A 25,065-nucleotide genomic window follows, 5' to 3' on the forward strand; every position below is an offset into this window, starting at 1 on the left:
CAAATACTTATTTCAGTGCAAATCAATGGAAAAAAACAATTCTGTCTCATTTGCTTCTAAAAGATGTAGGACAATGAAAACCAAAATATAGAACATGTTAATGTGGTCTGGATGATTGCCTAAGTGTCTGTAAATTAAATAAAAAGAAAAGGAGTACTTGTGGCACCTTAGAGACTAACAAATTTATTTGAGCATAAGCTTTTGTGAGCTACAGCTCACTTCATTGGATGCATTCAGTGGAAAATACAGCGGGGAGATTTATATACACAGAGAACATGAAACAATGGGTGTGACCATACACACTGTTAATGAGAGTGATCACTTAAGGTCAGCTATTAAGCAGGAGAGCGGGGGCGGGGAGGGACCTTTTGCAGCGATAATCAAGTTGGGCCAAATCCGCACAGACACACCCCTGAAACCCTGACCTGGTGTTTTCTATCTGCTACCCAAGATCCATAAACCTGGAAATCCTGGATGCCCCATCATCTCAGGCATTGTCACCCGGACAGCAGGATTGTCTAGCTATGTAGACTCCCACCTCAGGCCCTACGCTACCAACACTCCCAGCTATCTTCGAGACACCACTGACTTCCTGAGGAAACTACAATCCATCGGTGATCTTCCTGAAAACACCATCCTGGCCACTATGGATGTAGAAGCCCTCTACATCAACATTCCACACAAAGATGGACTACAAGCTGTCAGGAACAGTATCCTTGATAATGTCATGGCAAACCTGGTGGCTGAACTTTGTGACTTTGTCCTCACCCATAACTATTTCATATTTGGGGATGATGTATACCTTCAAATCAGCGGCACTGCTATGGGTACCCGCATGGCCCCACCGTATGCCAACATTTTCATGGCTGACTTAGAACAATGCTTCCTCAGCTCTCGTCCTCTAATGTCCCTACTCTACTTGCCCTACATAGATGACATCTTCATCATCTGGACCCATGGAAAAGAAGCCCTGGAGGAATTTCACCATGATTTCAACAATTTCCATCCCACCCTCAACCTCAGCCTGGAGCAGTCCGCACAAGAGATCCACTTCCTAGACATTACAGTGCTAATAAGCGATGGTCACATAAACACCACCCTATACTGGAAACCTACTGACCGCTATTCCTACCTACATACCTCCAGCTTTCATCCAGACCACACCACACAATCCATTGTCTACAGCCAAGCTCTGCGATAAAACCGCATTTGCTCCAACCCCTCAGACAGAGACAAACACCTACAAAATCTCTATCAAGCATTCTTACAACTACAATACCCACCTGCTGAAGTGAAGAAACAGATCGACAAAGCCAGAAGAGTACCCGGAAGTCACCTACTACAGGAGAGGCCCAACAAAGAAAATAACAGAAAGCCACTAGCCATCACCTTCAGGCCCCAACTAAAACCTCCTCAACGCATCATCAAGGATCTACAACCTATCCTGAAGGACGACACATCACTCTGACAGATCTTAGGAGACAGCCCCTCAACCTGAAGCAAATACTGACCAGCAACCACACACCACACAATAGAACCACTAACCCAGGAACCTATCCTTGCAACAAAGCCCGTTGCCAATTCTGTTCACATATCTATTCAGGGGACACCATCATTGGGCCTAATCACATCAGCCACATTATCAGAGGCTCGTTCACCTGCACATCTACCAATGTGATATGTGCCAGCAATGCCCCTCTGCCATGTACATTGGCCAAACTGGACAGTCTCTACGTAAAAGAATAAATGGACACAAATCAGACATCAAGGATTATAACATTCAAAAACCTGTTGGAGAACTCTTCAATCTCTTTGGTCACTCGATTACAGACCTAAAAGTTGCAATTCTTCAACAAAAAAACTTCAAAAACAGACTCCAACAAGAGACTGCTGAATTGGAATTAATTTACAACCTGGATACTATTAACTTAGGCTTGAATAAAGAGTGGGAGTGGATGGGTCATTACACAAAGTAAAACTATTTCCGCATGTTTATTCACCCCCACCCCCTGTTCCTCAGACATTCTTGTCAACTGCTGGAAATGGCCCACCTTGATTATCACTACAAAAGGTTTTTCCCCGCCCCGCCCTCCTGCTTAATAGCTCACCTTACCTGATCACTCTTGTTACAGTGTGTATGGTAACACCCATTGTTTCATGTTCTCTATGTATATAAATCTCCCCGCTGTATTTTCCACTGAATGCATCCGATGAAGTGAGCTGTAGTTCATGAAAGCTTATGCTCAAATAAATTTGTTAGTTTCTAAGGTGCCACAAGTACTCCTTTTCTTTTCACGAATACAGACTTACACAGCTGCTACTCTGAAACCTGTAAGTTAAATGTTTGTCTTTTCAGCAATGTTATTAGAAGCATATACATCATGTTCCACACCTACTCTAAGTGGCTCCCTTCAAGGAACTCGCAACTCTCAGAAGACAGTACGGAATATTGAAAACAGACTCTCGCTAATCTGTCATCTTTCTATTTAATTTATAAAATGGGACATAGAGAGGAGAACATTGAGGGCTGCAGATTTTTCAGTAAACAGATCAGTCTCAGAAGCATTCACATAAAGATCTGAAAGCTTGAATTATGAATATAGATTGATTTGTCAGGCATTCAAAGAAGACAAAACAATGCAAATATATTTGAGGACACTGAATTGTTCTAAAGCTACCCTCTAGCTTTTCAAAGTGCTGTTCAGTTTCTGAGCACATTACACATTGAAAAGCTTTATATATAATTGTACCATCTTTGGAACCGCAATCTTAACAGTTCCATTTTGATGCAAATCCAGGAATTTACTGTGGGTTTATAAAATCAATTTCAGTACTATCATGGTTGAGATTATATTGTAATCCACATTTTATAGAAGACAACCCAATAAATACTCATCAGCATTGCCAGAAAAAGTTTAAAAAATTGTTTTGAACTGAACTCTCCACAGAGGATTGAAAGCCTTAGTATATCTTGCTTAATAAGGCTGTTGCTAGGTAGGACATGTTTTGCTTCATAGTGGTGATGGGAATTAAAGCCATTACAAGGGTCAAGTTGGCCTAAGTCCTAATGAACAGGAAGCAGCCAGGCAAAACCAGTCACAGGGGCAAATCTATAGAGAAGGGCTGTAATCTACACCAAGGGCCAATGTTTTTCTTCAGGACAGGGCACATTTACCTTAGTCTGCTAAGTTTTCATTTGTAAAATGAGCACATTTGTAATTCATAATGTAAAGAAAATCCAGTTTAGTACACATGTTCTAGTTCCCTCTCTGATCTTCTTCTAAGAATTGTAGGACTACATGGAATTATATTCCAATGTACATGTCTGAATCTGCCCAGGTTTCAGATATAGATAGCAGCTCCACCTAATATGTTATTAATATTTTCTCCTTAACATGTGACACAATTGTGTGCAATCACTACCAGCAGCAGACAGAGAGAAGCAGAAAAAGCAACAAGATGGATGGTGTTAAGGCATTTTTTCCCCTTCTCAAGAAAAATTCTTACAGGACTAGTAAATTCTTGTGAAGAGCGTGATGTATAGCTAGCATTAACTACTGCAGCGGTGTACACAACAAGGCAGTCTGGTGTTCCCTTTGAATACTGGCGCTTCAAAAAGTAGCATAGGTTTGGTAAATGCGTTTAGTTCAGTTGGGAGCTATATATGTATGCTGTTGGACATGAATGAACTGAGTTGCTCGGTGGACTGTAGCTGTCAAGGCAAATGTTGAGAAATCATATGTGGAGAAAGTGAATAAGGAAGAGTTATTTATTCCTTCACATAACACAAGAACCAGGGGTCACCCAATGAAATTAATAGTGCTGGACAGCATAGACATCAGTACAAGTGTTGAATGCTCTTGCAGAGCAGGGCATCAACGCAAACTATATCAAAATATTAAAGGAAGCAAATTCTGACGACACTACAGATATAACCTTATTTGATACTCCCCTTCACATCCCAGTTAAGAACGGTGTGAAACAAGGCGACATGGTTTCACCAAAACTCTTCACAGCTTGCCTTGAAATGGTAATGAGGCACATGAATTAGAAGGGTGGAATCAACATCAACGGAGAACAGTTTAACCATCTTGGATTCATGGACTATATTGTGTTGATTGCCAGAAATACTATCAAACTACAGAAAATGCTGCGAGAACTCAACACAAAAAACAGCCAAGTTGGACTGAAAATTAACCACTCCAAAACTAAATTTATGCAGTTTGATACCTTGCCAAAAGCCCAAATAACAATCAAGGGAGAACAAATAGAAGAAGTAGAGCAATATGTCTATTTGGGCCAAGAAATTAACATGCGCCACGATCAGGATGGTGAACTCTTGCAAAGAAAGAAAGCATGTCGGTGCGCATTCAATTCCATCAAGGATGTCCTCAAGGAAAAATCAACAAGGCAACATGCACCAGCCTCTTCAACTCAACCGTACTGCAATGTTGTACGGCAGCAAAACACAGGCACTGACAGAGGAGTAGCAACTGTCTGTCATGGAGAAGGCGATGGAAAGAAGAATTCTGGGAATTTCAATCCACGTCCGAGTCTCCCTGAAGTGATCAGACAGCAGAGTGGAGTGCAGGATGTTGTTGTTGAGAGCAGGCATAGTAAAATGCGATGGGCTGGGCATATAGTGAGGCTCACTGACAATCGATGGACTGCAGCTGTCGCTAAGTGGTACTCACGGGAACTGAAATGATCACTCGGCCGACCTCCAAAGAGACGGGTAGATCTTGTCATGAAAAGACATGGTCACACATACTGCTAATGTAATGTAATATGTGTGGTTTGGTATTTAACTGCATTTCTATTAAACTTTATTTCAGACAAGTTTCTATAGAATTATTTACAGAACATTGTACAATGATCACCTACATTACCAACATATTGAGAAATAAAAATGGATATGTCCATTCTTTCAATACAGCTTTACTAACATAGATATCAGTAAGTGTTTAACAACAAGTCCTGTAAAAATGATTTAGTGTTCAAAGTAGTATACAAATGCTTTTGACAAAAAATAGTGGGCATATAGTTTTCATACCTAGTCATGAAAACTATTTATCTTCCAAAGGTTATTTTGATCTGAAGTGATATAACTGCAGGTTTACTGTACCATACAGTTTTTTTCTTGTTCATTTTGATCAGGCAATGTTTGTGTGCTCAGGGAACATCTGCCTTTGTGTGTGTTAAGATTCTCCCTACAGATCCCAGCAACAGCTTTTGTGGTTTGCTTATTTATGCAAAGAGGAGATCTTGAACTAGATTCCATGGGTTCAATAGCTGTTTCCGCTTGGCACTGTTGAGTATCAGCTACCTGCAACATAAACAAAAAAAGTCTCATGCTTTAGTGGTATGGGAGAACCTTGTTAATTACCAGCAGGAAGTGAGAGACCCATTCCAAGCGACTGAATAGCATGAATTAGCAGACACACTCTAAAAGCAAGAATCTTCAATGTTTATATTTATCACTTTTAAAATACAGCAGTGCTATACAGTGCTAAGGGGAGGAGAGGAAAACTGGGACTGGCTGAGCAGAGAGACTGGGACAAGGAGCCTTAATTCTGGCATATCCGAACTTTTGAGTGCTTTTGCGTGTAATCCATATACGCATGCACACATACCCCCCCTGCTCTAGGCATCCAGGTCTTTCAAGAAATAATCAAATATTTGTGATGAGCATTAAAGTAGGAAGATTTACCTCATTTCCATTTACCATGTTAATGAGCACTTGGCATGAGATCACAGATTTGATCATACCAACAATTTTAAGTTTACCATTATGCCCAGACCTTTGTTACGCCAAGCTTTATTCATTGTATTTACATTTATGACCTTGTCTTCAGTATATTCATGGCAGATATACCATGGCATATCTTCAAACTCACCTGGATAGATAAATACATAATGTGGATTTCCCATGCCCTGCATATTTAGATACATTTTTAAGATCAGTTACCTTTTGTGATTTGCTGCCACCAGCTGTCAGTTTAGAGATCTCGGCAAGATTATCTGAACTGCCTTTTTGTAAACTTTGGACACTTGGTGACAATCTTTGGCTTTGGGCAGTAAGATGGGGACTGGTCCTTAGGTTTAGAGTTGTTCTACGCAAAACATAAGGACTGATTTTCTCAACAGGAATATCAGCAAACCCTGAAAAATAAACAGCTTCAATTAACCACAGTTGACTAAATTACTTTATTGTTCAAATCAATTTGATCTTCCTCATTTCAAGATGGAGATGACAACAGATGATAATATAAGAAAGTAAAATGGCATTTACTCACTGAATAAAATATAATGGGGGAATTATTAGGACTATTTTGTGTTTCCAGAATTTTATATATGAACTCAGGCAAGGGTGTGGATCTCTCCAACAACTCTACTAAAAAGGCAAAAAGAGTTTTCCCCAAGAAAATGTTCCCTTTTTCCTTTAAAGGGACACCATTAACTGGAAAATAATTTCCATCTGAAAATGATGTCTTTTCTATTGTTCTAAGTAGAGCTGGCCAGAGGGTGACAATTCTGTTTTGTGACACCTTTCGAGGTTTCAGAATTCATTTTTTTCCTGATTGGAATGAAAACAAAAGCCTTTCAAATGCTTTCACAAAATGAAATTGTATCAAAAACATCAGGTTTTCAATTTGGGGGCCTTCCTCCCTGCAAGAGTTCACTTTGCACCTCAGAAACCTTCCCAGCGAAAACTTTGTCAGAATCAATACATCTCCGTGAAACATTTAGGCTTTGACAATACAGCATATTTCAATGAAAAAACATTTAGTCAAAAATGTTTAATCAAAAATATTCCCCCTTCCTATCAACCAGAAGGAAGGGGTGTTTTATATTGGGAATGACTGGGCCTGGAATCCCTCTCTTTTTGCCAGAGGACTTTTGCAAAGTTTTTGGAGGAGTCCCAAAGTCAACAAAATTTATCTAGACTGATTTTCAAAACTACAACCTGATTTTAGGATTCTGGATTTCAGAATTTTTGGCTGTTTTCCTTTTGTCATCAACTACTACAAAACTGTACAGATGGGCAGACATCACACAGACCAAAAGACAAAACCACTAAAAATTACATACACCTACAACAAAAGATACTGTCCCCTTATAGCCTTAATTGTATAATAGGGCTTTTTTAAAAACATATGGGGCTAAAACTCAGCTCTGACAAGCAGTTGAGTTTAATGGAGTTATGCAACCTATACCAGGACTGAATTTGGCCAATGATATCCAAGTTTTTACAATGCTTCCAGGTCACACATATGACAACACGATTATTTAGATAAGCATGCGCGCACACACTCCCCACAAATGTGGACAGTTCTCCTCTAAAGTAGTAACAATTACCTTTTTTCACCACCTCTGGGAGTCCGTCTGGCTCATACTCAGTATTCTCATGGATCAGTGAATGTTGGTAGAATGCTCCCTTTTTCATTTTTTTAGATAAGGTCTCTGGTATAGGGGATTTTGGTTCCCCATCATCTTTCTTGGTTTCTTGGCATCTTTGTCTTTTACCTGAAAGCTTAGTAAGGTCTTCATCTGACCTCTTCTCTGTAACTGACTGATTGTTAAGTGTTACTGGATTATCTGAATTTTGTGAAGGAGAATTAACAGCATTTGCTGGTTGTTTCAGCTGAGCACTCAGCAGAGAGACCTGCGTTTTTAACATCTCATTTTCTTCCTCTAGTTTATAGTTCTTAATAATCAGAGTGCAGTACTTCTCCAGGTTCTCTTCTGCTTCCTTGGTTTTCTCCTCTACAGATTCTTTTAGTTCTTCCAGCTTCAACCTCATTTCTTCTGCACTGGCAACCTCATCAGCACCTGACCAAAGGAAAGAGTCATTACCTGTACAAATAACTTTAAGGAGACTCTGCATTGTAAACTCATCTTTCCAATGATCTTAATCATTCATTTGTTAATTAAGTACATAAGGTGTGTCCTTGTGCAACCACAATAAACTATACCAAATAAAACAAAACAGACATCATGTAAAGGTTACTTTACAGAAGAGATCTCCGTTGATACCATATTAACTGTAAGGATGCCATGTACCCCAATTCTTTGGAATCTGTTCCTGACACACCATGCATGGGCAACATTAATTCTGGCATTTTCTAACTTTTAAGTGCTTAACATTACCACCTTACCATTATTTTAACAGTTTTTGTTTATATAATTGAATATAGCTTACCTAAGAAATATGGATCCCTTTTTATACCACTAGTGATTCTGCTTATTGGACACTCATGAATATTTGCTAGCCTAACTTACCCTAGATAATGGCAGTCAAGTTGTAGTATTTTACACATTGTGGTGATCACTTTAAATTGTTGTTCTATTTAGCTCTGTACTTAGTCCCTGACAACTCTTGAAATGATTGAAGTTTGTGATCAATAAAACCCCTATGTATGTGTCTTAAAAAACATTATTTGTTCAAATTAATAAACTCCAGCACTTCCTGGTCCCAGAAAGCTGCAACTAGTACCAGGCTGATGATATTTAGAAAATGGAGGTACTGTCTGAAGCATAACACTTTAAGAGCTGCTCCTCTCTCACTGTCTACAATCCAGGAGGACACCAAAAGCTGTTGGGAAGGACATATGTATAAACTCTAAAAGATGTAAATTTTTCCGTGGTGGATGCTGAACTATCAGCCATCTATACCCAGAATGTGAATTTTCTTTGTTGTTATGGTCAGCAACGGAAAGAACAGACACACTCCAACATTTTACATTCTGTCAGTAGTAAATGTCTCAAACAAAGCATTTGTAAGAAGTTACACACCACACTCTACTGTTTAAAAAAAATAGGCTCCCTTTCATCCTAAGGTCATTTTCGATTTCGAAACATAGATGTTGGAAATTTATATTCATAACATATAAGAAGACTCTGAAATTTGAGGAGACAGATCTTGGGCCAGATTCTCAGCTGGTGTGAATGGCATAGCTTCAGAAGCTATACTGATTTACACCAGCTGAGGATCTAGCCCCTCATCTGAATCTAATGTAATAATGGATGTTTTGAAAACATGTTTTATAAATGAATGCATTAAGGCTAGAAACAGGATCATGATTAAGGCTGTGTTTTAGCCACGAGTATTTTAAGTAAAACTCACAGACAGGTCACAGGCAATAAACAAAAAGTCACGTCCCCATGACCTGTCTATGACTTTTACTAAAAATACCCATGACTAAATCTCACCTACTGGGAGGGGGGTGCTCCTGAAGACCATTGCAGGGGGGGAGGACAGAGCAGGGTGATGCTGCTGTGAGGGGGGGAGGGGGAGGAAGGGGTGTGGCCAGGGGCCCTGCCACCGCTGGTCCCAGACTGGTGCTCCAGGGACCAGCTGCCTGGAGCTGCCAGAGCAGTGGCTGGTGATGTTGGCTCCTGGGCTTCCCCAGCTGTTGGGGTGGTCCTGAGGTCAGCTGCACCAGCGCTGCAAAATTCATGGAAGTCACGGAAACTGTGACTTTCGTGAATGATTTGCAGCCTTAATTATGATTCACTTATAATGACATTCTAGTATAGCGTTTCCTTATTAAACTACCACATACTTGGCTTTTGTTTCTTTAATAGAGCACCATGTTCAGCAATTTGTTTCTGCAACATTTCTTTTTCCTGCTTTAGCTGTTTACAGGATTTCATCCATATCTCCATTTTACTACAAGCAAATTCATTTCGCTTCTTCAGTTGAACTATACACTTCAGATTGTCCACCTATAAAATAAAAATATTATTTTTAGTTGCTAACAGGAAACTCCATTCTTCTGTCTAAGCATTATATGCTCACTAATGACATCTCATCTGCCAGTAAAAGTTCATTGCAACTAAAAAACCAGACAAAAGTTATATATGAATTTGTACAGTAGAGTTCACTTAGTAGTACACAATTGAATTATAGGTTTCAGAGTAGCAGCCGTGTTAGTCTGTATTCGCAAAAAGAAAAGGAGTACTTGTGGCACCTTAGAGAGTAACAGATTTCTTTGAGCATAAGCTTTCGTGAGCTACAGCTCACTTCATCGGATGCATTCAGTGGAAAATACAGCTTATGCTCAAATAAATCTGTTAGTCTCTAAGGTGCCACAAGTACTTCTTTTCTTTTAATTGAATTATAGCAGCTTCTAATTCCAACAGAGAAACATTAAAGCCATGTTTATTGGAAAGCTACGCGTGTAGATTTCCTTGATAGAGAAATAATAATTAAATATAATATTTGAAATAAACAAATGACAAAACCCAGCTGAAAAGCACATGGTCCAGGCAGGTTTGTCCACCCTATGTGCATTGGAATGCCAAAATAAATGGATGGTGGATATCTAGCAGCCTCATAAAATACACCTCAGGATACATAAATATCAAGCACAGTGCTCCATTAGCTGGGCATGGAGTGAGTACTGTAACTCAGTGCCTGCTTGCCACAATATCGGCTCCACAGTGTGCTACATGAGTGCTTTTTGATGTGTTTATTTCTGAAGTGAGAGCACAGAACTACAGTCCGTCATTCACCACAAATGGAAGTAGAAAAAGACTGCACGCTAGAAAATACAGAGGGAATTGATAAGAAAAAATTCAGCTAGATGGACAGGTTTAAAAACTTTACCCCTTCTGATTGGCAGTAAACACCCAACCTATGTGCATTACAAGTAAAACTTCATACAGTCCTTATCAGTTTTTTTTTTTGCAATGACGTGGAATTGTTCACACTCCTATCTAAATTATTAGCAAAAATAGTGCTGTCATAAGAAGAATCACTAAATAATTTAGATGGAAATTCTGCATAATTCAGGACTGATATGCTCGCACAAAGTGAGTGTGACATAATGAAACACTATTTAAAGACAATAGGGGCATGTCTACACTGGAAAGTTTCATAAGGTATTAATTAATGTGTTAATTAACATGATGTTACAACATGCAGTGTCAACACTGCACTGTTATGTTTAATATCACATCAGTCAGTTATGGTTAACCTTAGGGGCAGAGTGAAAAATGTTTAAACACGGTGTAATTTTCAAGTACAGACCCTGGCAAATAAGGTATCTTCATTTTAGTTGGTGAAATTAAGGCAGAATCAAAGCCAGAGGTCAGCTCAGGAGCTCTTTACTTCCAGTTCTGTGCTTATACCATTATACTATGCCTCTTTCTAGATACTACATTGCAATTTAGTTTGAAAGTGAAAAATTAAACAGCTTATAGGGAAAATACATACCTTAATTTTCTTAAGTTCTTCTATTGTCTGGTTAGCATCTTTCAGAGAATTATTTAATTCCTCTTTACTTGACTTCAAGAGCTCCATTTCCAGCTTTTGTTCACTCAGACACTGCTCCAATGAATTCAATTTCTCTTGACAGGCCTGAATTTCTACTTCATTCTATAGGCAAATAAATAGATAACAAGTACAATTTTTAAAAGGCCCCCTACAGAATACTACACAGAAAATGTACTTATTGTCTACAGGAGCTTTGCAGTAAGCTTGCATAATATAAATATTTATTTTGAATTTAAAATGGGAAAGACCAATTTGCTTTATGTGTAAAACTGGAAGAATTCTACAATATTTTAAAAAGAATAGTTTACTAGAATTCTTGTTTAAAAACAAACAAACAATGTTTTTAATTCATAGGAATGAAAAGAATAAAAAGACACAAATAATTTCAAATGGGTTATTTATTACATGAACTAGGGCACTGAGTATCTGAAAAGCTTCCAAGTACACATTTTTGCAGATAAGCAGACAACTCTTTCAAAAGGAGAAAGGAGGACTTTTTAATGACTATTGAGTAAATATATATTCTGAAGTGTTCTTAAGCCTTGTATTTTTCAGTACAATTTGTAAAGTATAACTATTTTGAAAAATCTATAGAACTAAGTTACAGTAACGTTCAGTGTGACTTAAGCTCACAAAAGCCAAACATTACACTTAAAGATGAGAAGAGATCCTTAAACAAATCAAAGCGTTGTACAACACTGGCAGATCTAACAGATCATGCTTTTTCTTGTTTTCATAAGTTCAGACCAATCATTCATATTTTACTAGCTTTTCTGTATGGGATCTATATGGGCTCTCTGTAAGACCAAACAGTTAAAAGTTCTGTTAGCATTCCTACTAAAAGCCTCCAATTCTTGCATTACTAAGCTAAATGTAGAAATACTACTCCTCAAGGTTCTCCCTTCTATTTGCTCTCATTTCTCCAGCTGCCTCTCAAATCTTCTGCTTGGATGCCACACAGGCTCCAGCTCAGTCTCTTCAAATCTGAAGTTCTTGGGTCAGATTCTGCTGCCCTGTACCTTGTGTTGTCATTTACCCCACTGCAAAGTTACTTTACACTGGTGTAGATGGACTACCACACAATGCAGCACACAGAGAATCTAGCCCTTTATATATTTGCTATTAATTAATTTTCACCACATTCCATCTCTGTCACCTCTGATACAATGGGACACCTACTTCACAGGGATGTTTTGTGGCTTAAATAATTGTTTGTGAAACAATGAAATCCTAGGATAGAAGGACTGTATTATTACACCGCTATCCTGTCACCTTCAACTCTTTTCTCTCCCTCATATTCAGTCTCTTCTCAAATCCTGCCACGTCCTCCTTTTAATCACACTTGACTCTTTCCTCACAATCCCCAATGCTGTAACCTTTGTCTTTACCTAGATTACCATAATATTAGACCCACTCTAACAAGCCCTTCCTCCCTGGAATAGTCCCAGTGAAGATGTGTGAACACAGCACTCAAAGTATTAAATTTATGACAGACTATACACATTCATTTTTCCCCATAGTAATTATCGGAAGTAAGTGCTTTGAAATACTATAGCAAAGACAACCTCTTTTTAGGGGATATTATATACACATAAGTTGTTTGCTGAATATTCAAATCTTCCTTAAGATCCCCTGTCATAAATACAAAGGGAAGGGTAAACCCCTTTAAAATCCGTCCTGGCCAGAGGAAAAATCCTCTCACCTGTAAAGGGTTAAGAAGCTAAAGGTAACCTCGCTGGCACCTGACCAAAATGACCAATGAGGAGACAAGATGCTTTCAAAAGCTGGGAGGAGGGAGAGAAACAAAGGGTCTGTGTCTGTCGGTATGCTGCTTTTGCCAGGGATAGACCAGGAATGGAGTCTTAGAACTTTAGTAAGTAATCTAGCTAGGTATGTGTTAGATTATGATTTCTTTAAATGGCTGAGAAAAGAATTGTGCTGAATAGAATGACTATTTCTGACTGTGTGTCTTTTTTGTAACTTAAGGTTTTGCCTAGAGGGATTCTCTATGTTTTGAATCTAATTACCCTGTAAGGTATCTACCATCCTGATTTTACAGAGGTGATTTCTTTACTCCTATTTACTTCTATTTCTATTACAAGTCTTCTTGTAAGAAAACTGAATGCTTTTTCATTGTTCTCAGATCCAAGGGTTTGGGTCTGTGGTCACCTATGCAAATTGGTGAAGATTTTTACCAAACCTTTCCCAGGAAGTGGGGTGCAAGGGTTGGGAGGATTTTGGGGGGAAAGACGTGTCCAAACTATGTTTCCCAGTAAACCCAGTTAGAGTTTGGTGGTGGCAGTGGATATTCCAAGGACAAAGGATAAAATTAATTTGTACCTTGGGGAAGTTTTAACTTAAGCTGGTAAAAGTAAGCTTAGAAGGTTTTCATGCAGGTCCCCACATCTGTACCCTAGAGTTCAGAGTGGGGGAGGAACCTTGACATCCCCCGTGCCCTTTTCTTGTTTGCTTTACCTTTCTGTTTGCTTCTGCCAGAAGAGCCTGATGATTTTTCTCCACTTGAAGAAGTCTGCTTTGATATTCAGATATTTCTCTTTTCATTTCTCTCTTTTTTTCCTCCAGCTCTTTCTGAACCCCATCCAAACTCTTATTTGGTTCATTTTTTTCTGAAGTAGTTGGATCCAGTTGAATCTACAAACAAAAGTTGCTCAGTCTTTGGTAATTACATTTTTATAGATTGGGAAATAGCTGACATATTAGACAATTTGGCTTTGCATCTGGAAAAATCTTTAAATGTCAAAAACTGACAAGGTAAGAGAAAACTATTTAATGGCTGTATAAGTACAGTACTGTAGTCCCAGACTCAAACTTTTTAAACACAAAACAGTAGCATACAAGATTACAGAGAAGATGGGCCTCTCTGTCATTTACAAAGGCATTTTAGCTCTGGTTTGTACAAGAAGCTTCATCCCACGAATGATGTTAGCATTAAAGCCGAAGCTAACTTCACAACATATACAGCAATTGTTCCTACTGAGAATGTTCTGAGAAGTTCAGGGTCATTAGTCTCACCATGACAAAGATGTTGCAACAATCTGAAGTATTTAAGCTGTCTATTTTTGTGACTATTCCGTGGACATATTAGGATATAGAGAGTTAATTCTGGGTCTGATTCCTAAAAGTCACACTGAAATTCATGGCAAAACATTTATTGACATCCAGGAACAGGCCCATAGCCATGTAGTTTTGCACACGGTTTCTGCAGCTAACATGCCTATTTAAATTAGAAGCAATGATTACATAAACAAAAGCAAGGCTGCACTTCATATGATTTGTAAGACATCAAATGTGGAGAATGAAATATGAGCACTTTAGAATAAGAGGCTTAAATATGAACCTAGATTTTATCTACCCTAGAGAGAGCTGTCAAAAAGTTTATTTTTAAAAAATAAGTACTTGAGAAACATTATACTTGTTATCAAACTGATCTCAGATACTCCGCTCATGGAAGACATATAAATGCCTGAAATAGAGAAGAGCCCTTTGTCATAGCAGCCTTTCCAGGCTGACATCCTGAGGCCTCCCATTTCCAGTGAAACAGTTTTCAAATACAAAGTATGAAGGAAAGGGAAAGAACAGTGAGCTCGTCTTCATTCTGTATTAGAGGAGAATGTTAACAGAGTATTAAATTTCCTAAAATGTTGGAGCCAGAACCTCAGTTGCTTTAAACTGGCAGAGATCCATGGACTTCAATGAAGATACACAGATTTACACCAGCTGAGCATCTGGCCCTCAAACTTGGAAAAGTCAATTCCTCATACAGTAACGAACTTGGCTGTTTTCCCTCTGTTCCTGAAGATTATTCATCTTTCTGACTGCTTTTTCCGCAGACTACCTTTACTTCCCCCCCCGTACCCCCCAATGTTAATTTCATTGTCCTTTCTCCTCTTCCCTTCTGAGGGAAGAGAAAGATTCTGGCATTACACTTACTCTTCCTCACGCTCTCTCTCCTGTTTCTCTAGCTCTGAGTCATCTCTCCACAGCCTAGTGGCAGTCTCCAGCTCTATAACCCTCCCGGAATACCTTGATCCAGGATACATTTTAAAAGGGCCATTTGTTAAATAGGCAATAAGAATCTGATTCAAAGCCCAATGAAGTCAATAGGAGTCTTCCCATTGACTTCAATGGACTCTGACTTGCGCCCTAAAGCTGCCAACGATACCACATACACAAAAACCCTAAATACAAAACACACATAGCTTTTAGTAGGTCTGTGGGTATAGGCAAACAAACACCTACACTGCATTCACATTACCTGGTAAGTGAATGCATATCTGTTAGTGCATACACCCAAAATCTTCGTAGACTTGCAAGTGCACACATACAATCTTATGGCTTTTCTACAATGAGGAATTAATTCAGATTATGGTAGGGTATGAATTTATAGTGGCATAGTTATTCCTGATTAACTCCCTGCAAGGATGATCTTATTCCAGAGTAAAAGAATCCACATAGGGAGTTAATCACAAATAGCTATTATAGAACAACTCAGTGTGAGACAAACATTCACTGAAAATTAGGCCTATTGTTTCCACAGCACCACAAATTGTCGTCAGTGATTACTGTACAACCCTCAGTTTAAACTCGTCGGGACTTTAATTTGTCAAGGAAGCGGTCAGCCCAGAGGACTTTCTATCTCCATTCTTACAAAGAGGACTGTACAACAGCTTAAATTGAATTACCTTTTCAACAAGAGCATTTTTTTCAGACAGTGTGGACTCCAGCTCCTTCTCAAGATCTTTATGAGTTGCTTTTAGATTTTCTAGGATAGTCTGCAAAATTTCATTATTAGATAGCTGAATTGAAGCAGAAGGTTCAACGTCTATCAAATTCTGCAGCCCTTCTTTTTCCTGCTTCCAGCATTCACGTTCACTTTCCGCATGTGACAGCTGTACAGAAAGCTGCTCTACATTTTTAATCTTCTTTTGTAGCGCACCATTTTCTTGGATCTTCTCATCCAGGGTTTGTTTACAGTCTGCAAGTTCCTGTACAATTGCTTCCAGTGATTGTTCTAGTTTGGTACTGATGTTTCTTACTTCCTGAAGTTCCAGTAATAGTTGTGTTTTATCATGTTCAAGACAACCCACTTGATAAATTAAGTCTTGTTCTTTTGCCTTACAAATTTCTAGTTCATTGAAAGAAAGCTTTATTTCCTCACTTGCATTTTTCAGCTGAGATTTTATCAATACCGTGACATTTTCAGACTCTTCTTTAATTTGCATATTTTCTTTCTCCTTTTCTTCCAGCAGTCTTACAATGTTAGAGTTAGAAGATTCTAATTCAGATATCTTTTCTTGCTTTTCTTGTAGTTCTTTAGTCAAACCTTCTTTTTCTGACCTGAAGGCACTGACTGCTAATTCTAAACTTTTCAACCTTTCAGCCATCTCTTCCATCTCAATTTTTAATGTTTCTGTCTCTGTGTTAGCAGTCTCTGCCTGAAGAATTGCATCTTCTAGATTTTCTTCTGACATCTGCAATTCTCTTTCAAGCTTCTCAGTTTTGTCCAGAAGAAAGTCTGCTTTCCGTTCACTCTCTTTCAGTTTTTCAACTGTGTGGCGCTTTTTCTTCTCATCAGATTCTATTTTCATTTTCAACTTCTCAATTCCATATCGCAGTTGATCCACCTCTTCTTGTGTTGAGTTCAGTCTAGCAGCAAGTTCGCCTTTTTCAATTAATGAGCCTTCCAAAGTTTTGGAAAGCTTAGAGTTTTCCATTTCTGATTCACTTAACTTAGTCTGCAACATTTCAGGCTCCCCTAGAATCAATTTTTTTTCCTCCTCCAGATCCTGCATTTGGTTTTGCAACTTTTCTTTTTCTAATGTGAGAACCTCTGCATCCTTTTCCACATTCTGCAATTGCTGCACAAGATAGTCTTTTTCCCTTGATAACTGATCTACATCAGATTTTGTGGTCTGAAGCAGTTTGGTTTGTGTCTTAGCTTCAGCCTCTAATATCCTGATAAATTCAGTAGCATCCACTTTATTTGACTCTAGCTCTTTTATTTTCTCCTGCAGTGTTTGATACAATTGATCCAACTCCTCTTTGTTCTCTGACAAAATGCTCAGTTCTTGACTGAGTTGGTTTCTCTCCCTTGTGATTACAGCAAGTTGCTCTTGAAGAGTTGAAATAGTTTTCAGTTTATTTTCACTGTCTTTTTCTAACTGCTGATTTTTTCTCTGAAGTTCCTCTATGTTACCTTCTATGGACAGGGCATGGTTCTCAATGTTCTCTTTCTCAGATTTTGTTCTCCTCAATTCGTTTTCAGACTGAAGGAACTTCTCATGCCAGTCTCCTTTGGTCATTTCTAAGTCCTCCAGCATGTCTGTTACATCAGATAATCTAACTTTGTACACGTCCAGGTCAGACTTTGCCTTGTCAAGTTCTTTTTCTAGAATCATAACTTTATAAGCTATCTGGTGCTTATCAAAAGAAACAGATTCAAGTTTCTCATTTAAGTCCGAGTTTTCTTTTTTAAGTACTAGAACTGTTTTTTCTAGTTCTGCATAAGCAGTTACCTTTGCAGTTAGTTCTGTATGCTGCAAATCCAACCTTGAGTTTAATTCTTTGATTTCCATGAGCAGAGCATCAACCTTTTTATTGCTTTCTTCTGTGCCATGGAGCAGCTTCAGGTTTTCACTAGATGTCTGCTTTATCTGTAGCTGAAGAGTTTCAATTGTTACCTGATTTTCCAAGAAATCCAGAGGTGTTAGAGATATGTTGTGATTGGAAAATGATGATTCACTGTGGCAGTCTGTCTTTTTCTCCGATGTATTTCTATATTCAGTCTCAGAGATCAGTTTTGCTGGACATTCTTCTGCAGATCTTGCTTCCGTGACCTCAGCTACATTTTCACATTCAGAGTTCTTTTCTATAGTAATTTGTTCACATAGTCTTATCTCAGGTTTCTCTCGCTTGGGTGCCAAGTTTTCATTAGGCAAACTATGCACTTGCAACGGATGCACGCCGTTATTTTCTTGTTCATTAGGAGAAGTCTGCAATTAGTAAAAATCAGTGAAAAACAAGAGTGAGTCTACAAAGAACACAGAGAAATTTCTTACCTGGTAATTTTCCGCTAGCAACTTCTCTTGTTCCTAACAAATCGGTAATGTCACTCACCTGTGCAATTTGATCCAGTATTGTTGCTGGAGGCTACAGGATCAAGCCTCACCCTTCAACTCAGGCCATTACAAGAGTTATTCCAAAGCTATAGGAAAACTCTCGCAAACTATTACTAACCTTAAGACAACCTGAAATTATAATAACTAATGTTAAGATGATTATATATTTAAATCTCCCTTTAGAAAAAATATTCCAATTTTCTATAAATTGTGTCATGTTCATTTATCAGATAAGGACATTTGGCTGAATGAAGAGATGCTACTAGTAGAAAGAAAATGATCAGGTAAGAAATTTCTAGGGCTGTCGATTAATCGTAGTTAACTCACACGATTAAATTTAAAAAATTAATCACGATCAATCACAGTTTTAATTGCACTGTTAAACAATAGAACACCAATTGAAATGTATTAAATATTTTTGGATGTTTTTCTACATTTTCAAATATATTGATTTCAATTACAACACAGAATACGAAGTGTACAGTGCTCACTTTACATTATTTTATTACAAATATTTGCACTGTATAAATGATAAACAAAAAATAGTATTTTTCAATTACCTCATACAAGTATCGTAATGCAATCTCTTTATCGTGAAGTGCAACTAACAAATGTAGATTTTTTTTGTTACATAGCTGCACTCAAAAACAAAACAATGTAAAACTTTAGAACCTACAAGTCCACTCAGTCCTACTTCTTGTTCAGCCAATGGCTTACACAAACAAGTTTGTTTACATTTACGGGAGATAATGCTGCCTGCTTCTTATTTACAATGTCACCTGAAAGTGAAAACAGGTGTTTGCGTGGCACTTTTGTAGCCAGCCTTGCACGGTATTTATGTGCCAGATATGCTAAACGTTTGCGTGCCCCTTCATGCTTCAGCCACCTGTAGCAGGGTGGTCACCTGCTCCTGCCCTTAGGGGCTTAAAACAGTCCAGGAGAGGGTTGTGGCTGGGAGCAAGCAGCTCCTGGGCTGATTGGGGAAGCAGCCTCAGTTGTGGCCACGCCCCAATCAGAGTTCAGCTGGCCCTCATAAGAGGGCAGTGGGCTAAGAGCTTGCTCTCTCTGACTTTAGAGGGAGAAGGGCCTGGCTGCTGGGGAGCATACCTATGTACCTAAGGTGGAGCAGGGCTGGGGGAAGGCCAGAGGAGCTGGGGAGCTCCGGCCTGGAAACCCCCCAGGCTGTGGCCTAGTATAAGGCCGAATAGGTACTGGGGTTGCAGGGGACAGCCCAAGGGTAGACAGAGGCAGCAGGTCCAAACCCCCCCTTGCCTGTGATGAGTGGTTTGTACACTGCAGTCTGCCCCAGTGTGTGGGGGCTAGATGGTGACTGGCAGTAGCCAAAGACTGAGGCGAGGTAGGGATAGTGGGTGGGGGTTCCCCGGGGAGGGGAGACCCAGAGACTGTGGGGGTACTGCTAGGGGGCAGTACCCTGGGTAAAAGGGGCACCGGGGTCCAGGATGGACACGGGGGCCAGTGGCACGTGGGACAACGGCCTGCAGAGGGCGCTCCGGAGGCTGGAAGAGCTAATTCCCTGAGAGACCAGCAGGAGGTGCCACAGGGGTGAGTCTCGCTCTGTGACACCACTATTCTGGAGGACATGCTTCCACACTGATGATGTTTGTTAAAAATATAGTGCATTAATTAAATTTGTGACTGAACATCTTGGGGAAGAATTGTATGTCCCCTGCTCTGTTTTAGCCACATTCTGCCATATATTTCTTGTTATAGCAGTCTCGGATGATGACCCAGCACATGTTGTTTGATTTACAAACACTGTCACTGCAGATTTGACAAAAATGCAATGAAGGTACCAATGTGAGATTTCTAAAAATAGCTACAGCACTTGACCCAAGGTTTAAGAATATGAAGTGCCGTCCAAAATCTGAGAGAGACTAGGTGTGGAGCATGCTTTCAGAAGTCTTAAAAGAGCAACACTCTGATGCGGAAACTACAGCACCCAAACCACCAAAAAAGAAAAATCAACCTTCTACTGGTGGCATCTGACTTAGAGGATGAAAATGAATATGCGTCGGATCATTACTGAGCAGAACCTATCATCAGCATGGATGCACATCCTTTGGAATGGTGGTTGAAGCATGAAGGGAGATATGAATCTTCAGCGCATCTGGTACGTAAATACCTTGCAACGCTGGCTACAACAGTGCCATGCGAATGCCTGTTTTCACTTTCACGTGACATTGTAAACAAGAAGTGGGCAGCATTATCTCCTGAAAATGTAAACAAACTTGTTTCTCTGAGTGACTGGCTGAACAAGAAGTAGGACTGGGTGAACTTGTAGGCTCTAAAGTTCGACATTGTTTTTTTTTTAATGCAGTCTTTTGTACATAATTCTACATTTTTAAGTTCAACTTTCATGATAAAGAGAGTTCTATTATTAAGCACTATTATTAACAGCGTGATTAATTTTTTTAGTCGCTTGACAAGCCCTTGAAATTTCTCATTATGCTGAAGAACTTCTCTTCATTCATCACAAATGGGAAATAGCAAGCAGTGATTCACAGAAGTGTGTGTGGGAGGGAAAAAGGATAAATCAGAATTTTCGCTTTTGTTAGAATAGGACAGAATTAGGAGTTCACCCCATATAAAGCAAAAGCTTCATATTGAAGGAATTATTTTGGAATCAACCAAGGAGCAACCTACAAAAGGATGCCTCTGCAGAGAAATGGGAACCTACTTTGCAAATCTTCCTCAGATGACGCTGATACTTTTGTCCCACAATACCATTAGGGACCTTAGGGAGAGAGCCTTGATTCACTCAGTGAATGGTTTCTCAAATGCCTAGGGTGCCAACTAGTGAAGGATTTTAATATCTTGTCTGTAGCAACTTTGAAACCCCCAGGTCCTGCATTTTGGATGTCAAGAGATGATGAATGTATGACTGGCGTGTATATTCTATATGCTTAAGATACATCTTTTAGAGATCTAGGAATCCCCGATAATGCCACAACCTTTCCAAAATTAAAGTTGAAACCAACTAATTTCCAAGAATTGTGGAAAGAGGAATTTACCTTGGGCAGAAAAGGTTATTCTTACAGCCCAGAAACCTTTCTTTACAACTGATCAACCAAGCTGCAAGAAATCATTCCAAAACCTGACTTTTGGAACCAATAGCAATTAGAAAAGGAAACTGCTGGCCAGTCTGATGAAACTTGACATTTGGTGCTCAGCTGGGAGTTTGATATACCTGCATAAAGAACACTTATGGCTAGTACCCAAACTTATTATGGTGTTTGGTTGTAGGTCTCTAACCAACCATATGGGAGAAACTCCAGTATAGCTAAGATCATCCAAATGTTGTGATCATTATTAATTTTTTGTACTAATTAGACAACAGGGCCCGATTATGCTGGGTACCACAAAAATATATAACAAAGAGATAGTCCCTGCACCCAAAAATGTATTGTTTTCTTTGCACCATAAGTGAAACTTTACCAGAACAATGAATGAAATTTCCTGATTGAATTCTGTCTGGATACCAAAATGTATCAGTGAGGCTAAAGAAGTGTTTTTAATTTATAAGGGGGATCACACTCAGAGGCTTGCTATGTGAAAGGGGTCACCAGCACAAAAGTTTGAGAATCACTGGGCTAATGGATAATCTCTGCTGAACTGCACTTTTCTTTTGACATCCAGGCTGTTAAATTATAGGCAGCTCAGGTACAGATGAAATGGGGGCCCATACTTCAAGCGATCTGGTTCTTCTGCAGCTATAGTGGAGTTTCCTTAGCTATCAATCATGTCCAAAAATTCCCAGGACTTCTTGCGAGTGAAGAACTAGAAGGATGACTTCAGCTCTTTCCTCTTCCGTTTATGCAAACTGTCTTGCAAAGCAGCAGATTCTTCTCTACATCTGACATTTCCATGGCCTCTGAGAGAAAAGTTCTGACCTCTGGTTGCTCACTTATGTTGAAAGGGATTTAAACATTCATACTTCAGAGCACAAGCCAACCTCTAACAGGAGATAGGAAGAAATTTCCCTTGTGGGTCAGTTATTCCTTAACTGCCCTCTACAGGGTTTCTTGAACCTTCCTTTGAAGCAACTGCTATTGGCCACTGTCAGATGACAGAGGACTCAATGGACTACTGGTTTGATCCCATCTGTCCATTCCTATGTTTTTGTTCCAACACTATTGAATTCTGTAAAAGTAAACTAAAAGGAAGTGTACCCTGACATACTGAAAAACTGTACAGCACAAGTTGTGAGGTTGAGAAAGCTGGATGCTCTTTTTTCTGAGTGAGGGACCATAACCCTGGGGTCATCTTGCCTTCCAGGTATGCTCTTCACCATGTGAGGTTTGTTCCTGTAGCAATCATCCAAGGGCCAAAGTGAAAACTGGGTTGGCTTAAAGTATGTTGCTTGTACTTACCTGCCCCAAAAGAGACATTTGGACAGGATCTGAGAATGACGTATCCACAAAAGGAATTTCTGGAGGCACATTGTGAAATCCCACTCAGAAGATAGTACCAATGCATGGCATCAGCAAACCTGGTCACTGGAGAAGACTGGCTACAGGGTGACTGCTGCCAGGATACAACTGATGAGATGAAGTTTTGGGTCTTCGTAAATCTTTACTATAGTGGTAAATTTATAGTCAAAGCCATGCCTATTTTTAACCTGGTTGAACAATTTCCTGCACTGAATTCAGAATATTCTTGATTTTGAACTCCAGGTGGGTTGGAATCCTTTCTAGCAGCTGGCAAGTTATAAATGGATCTGTTTCTCTGGACAGGGCACAAACAGTGATGTTATCTATAAATGGATCGGGTTGTGTAACTTGGGACCTCAGCCTTGCTATGACTACTACCAGCCATTTAAACCTCTGGACACAGAGGGTAGGTCAAAAAGAAGAGTGTTGTACAGGAGTTGTAAAGTCTTCACACACAAATGATCATTTTGTCTGTGTGATGCTGAAGATTTAATTGTTTGGGAAGAAAAATATTTAGGTCTTCCACGTGAGCTTCTGCTTCACACTTTTCCCTCTGCTAGGCAAACACTCCCTTCATGAATACCTTTGGTGTTGGCAGTGACCAACAGATTACCATGCTGGCTTTGACAAGGAGGGTTCAGGCTTCTGTTATCTCAGCGACTAATTTTGCTGGTTCCCCAAATAGCCTTCCACTTGTAAATGTGGATGCACAGGGTATGGATGATTTTTTTCATGTTCATGAGTGTAAACAGTTTCCTTATAGCCAGAGAGTAAGGATGGTTTGACACAAATCACATCAAGATAGAGGAAAAATTGCCATGAAAGAGTATCTTGCACACCACTTCAAGGATTTGACTAGACTGTAACCCAGAGAACTCTCACACTCAAATTGAGGATCATATCCTAGAGCAGTGGTCCCCAACCTTTCTTATGGGAATAGCATATTGCTATTCCCAGAAGACTGTGGCGGGCACCCGACACCCTGCCACCAGAATGCCACTGTTGAGAAGCGGCAGCGGCAAGGAGCGCCACCGCCGAAATGCCGCTGAGAAACAGCAACACTTCTCAGCGGCATTTTGGCAGCAGGGTGTCCTGCGAGTGCACAGAAATGCCCCGGTGCATGCCATGGTGCCCGCAGTCACCGCATTGGGGACCCCTGCCCTAGAGACTATGACCCACTTGCTTGCCACCAAGTAGCTTTTCCTTACTAGGTATAAGAAATGACCACAGTTGAAATTTTGAAATTTTGATGTCGTGTCCTCACTCTTTTGGTAAATGGAATCTTTTGGAAGGAACCCCCTTCTGGGGGCATGGCTAAGTCTCTTTCTGGTATGATTACTGCTGCACTTAGGTTCCCCAAATTTACCTTATATTTTTATATAACATTTTAGTTTAACATCTAGTTTTAACTGGAAATGATGATCTCAAAGGAGGAAAGTATGAGAAACTAGATAGTTTATTATAGAGGTTTTTTTCAAGACACTGGTTTCCAGTGCTGAGAGTCATCTGGATTTGGGTTTTTTTTCTGTGTGGTGGTGTACATGGGGTACTTCCCCCAATTGTTTACAGAAGTGAGGTAGCGTAACCATCCTGATCTGGGGATTTCTCAACTAAGGAGGGATACTGAGACAAATGCTGATTGTTGGAATAGCCTGCTAGATGGCCCCAGGTGCCTGAAAGGGTTTTGTCTACACCCTCAGGCTGGCCAGGCAAGAACCCAGGTAAGTACTTCCAAAGAAAATTAGTACCACTTGGGGCTTTTTACTCAGTAAAGCAGGAGCCATTTTGAACATGGGAAGGGATTTCTCCTTGACGCCTCTGTAATCCTCTGATGGTGCAGGTACATAAGGAATGGAATTCTTAAGTGCCTCTGTTCTGGGCACACACTGTCTGAAAGTCCTTAGACTTCAACGCTGAGCAAGCCTATGGAGAGGAGGAGGAGACTCCAAACTCCTTTCCCTGGTAAAGTGTGCGTCCTTGACCTGATAGATGGACAGGAACAATTCCCACTCCATTGTGACCTAAAATTTGGGGCCCCTTCCCTGGTTGAAAGAGGGTCCCAGGCTGAAAAGCAGAGATAAACAATTTACATTACCCTGCCACCTCAGACAGGGCTTCACAGAAGTAAGGTGTCTCTGCATGCCCAGATATACTGCAGGGTAGGAGGGTTCAGTGACACTGATACAGAGCACTC

At 39.8% G+C, this 25,065-nt stretch overlaps 1 protein-coding gene across 1 annotated transcript in view; it reads right to left on the reverse strand.

The window, feature by feature from the left end:
* Positions 1–3,764: 3,764 nt before the first annotated feature.
* CENPF (centromere protein F) overlaps positions 3,765–25,065 on the reverse strand; it is a 67,919-nt gene continuing 46,618 nt past the window's right edge. The window contains exons 13-19 of the mRNA XM_077813757.1: positions 15,985–18,294; positions 13,757–13,933; positions 11,222–11,383; positions 9,567–9,729; positions 7,360–7,833; positions 5,969–6,162; positions 3,765–5,326 (exon numbers count right to left, since the gene is read on the reverse strand). Of these exons, the coding sequence (XP_077669883.1) occupies positions 5,117–5,326; positions 5,969–6,162; positions 7,360–7,833; positions 9,567–9,729; positions 11,222–11,383; positions 13,757–13,933; positions 15,985–18,294 (3,690 nt within the window). The 3' untranslated portion in view covers positions 3,765–5,116. The remainder of the gene's footprint in view (positions 5,327–5,968; positions 6,163–7,359; positions 7,834–9,566; positions 9,730–11,221; positions 11,384–13,756; positions 13,934–15,984; positions 18,295–25,065) is intronic.

Source organism: Eretmochelys imbricata, chromosome 3 (assembly GCF_965152235.1).
Source record: "Eretmochelys imbricata isolate rEreImb1 chromosome 3, rEreImb1.hap1, whole genome shotgun sequence".
Taxonomy (NCBI): domain Eukaryota; kingdom Metazoa; phylum Chordata; order Testudines; family Cheloniidae; genus Eretmochelys; species Eretmochelys imbricata.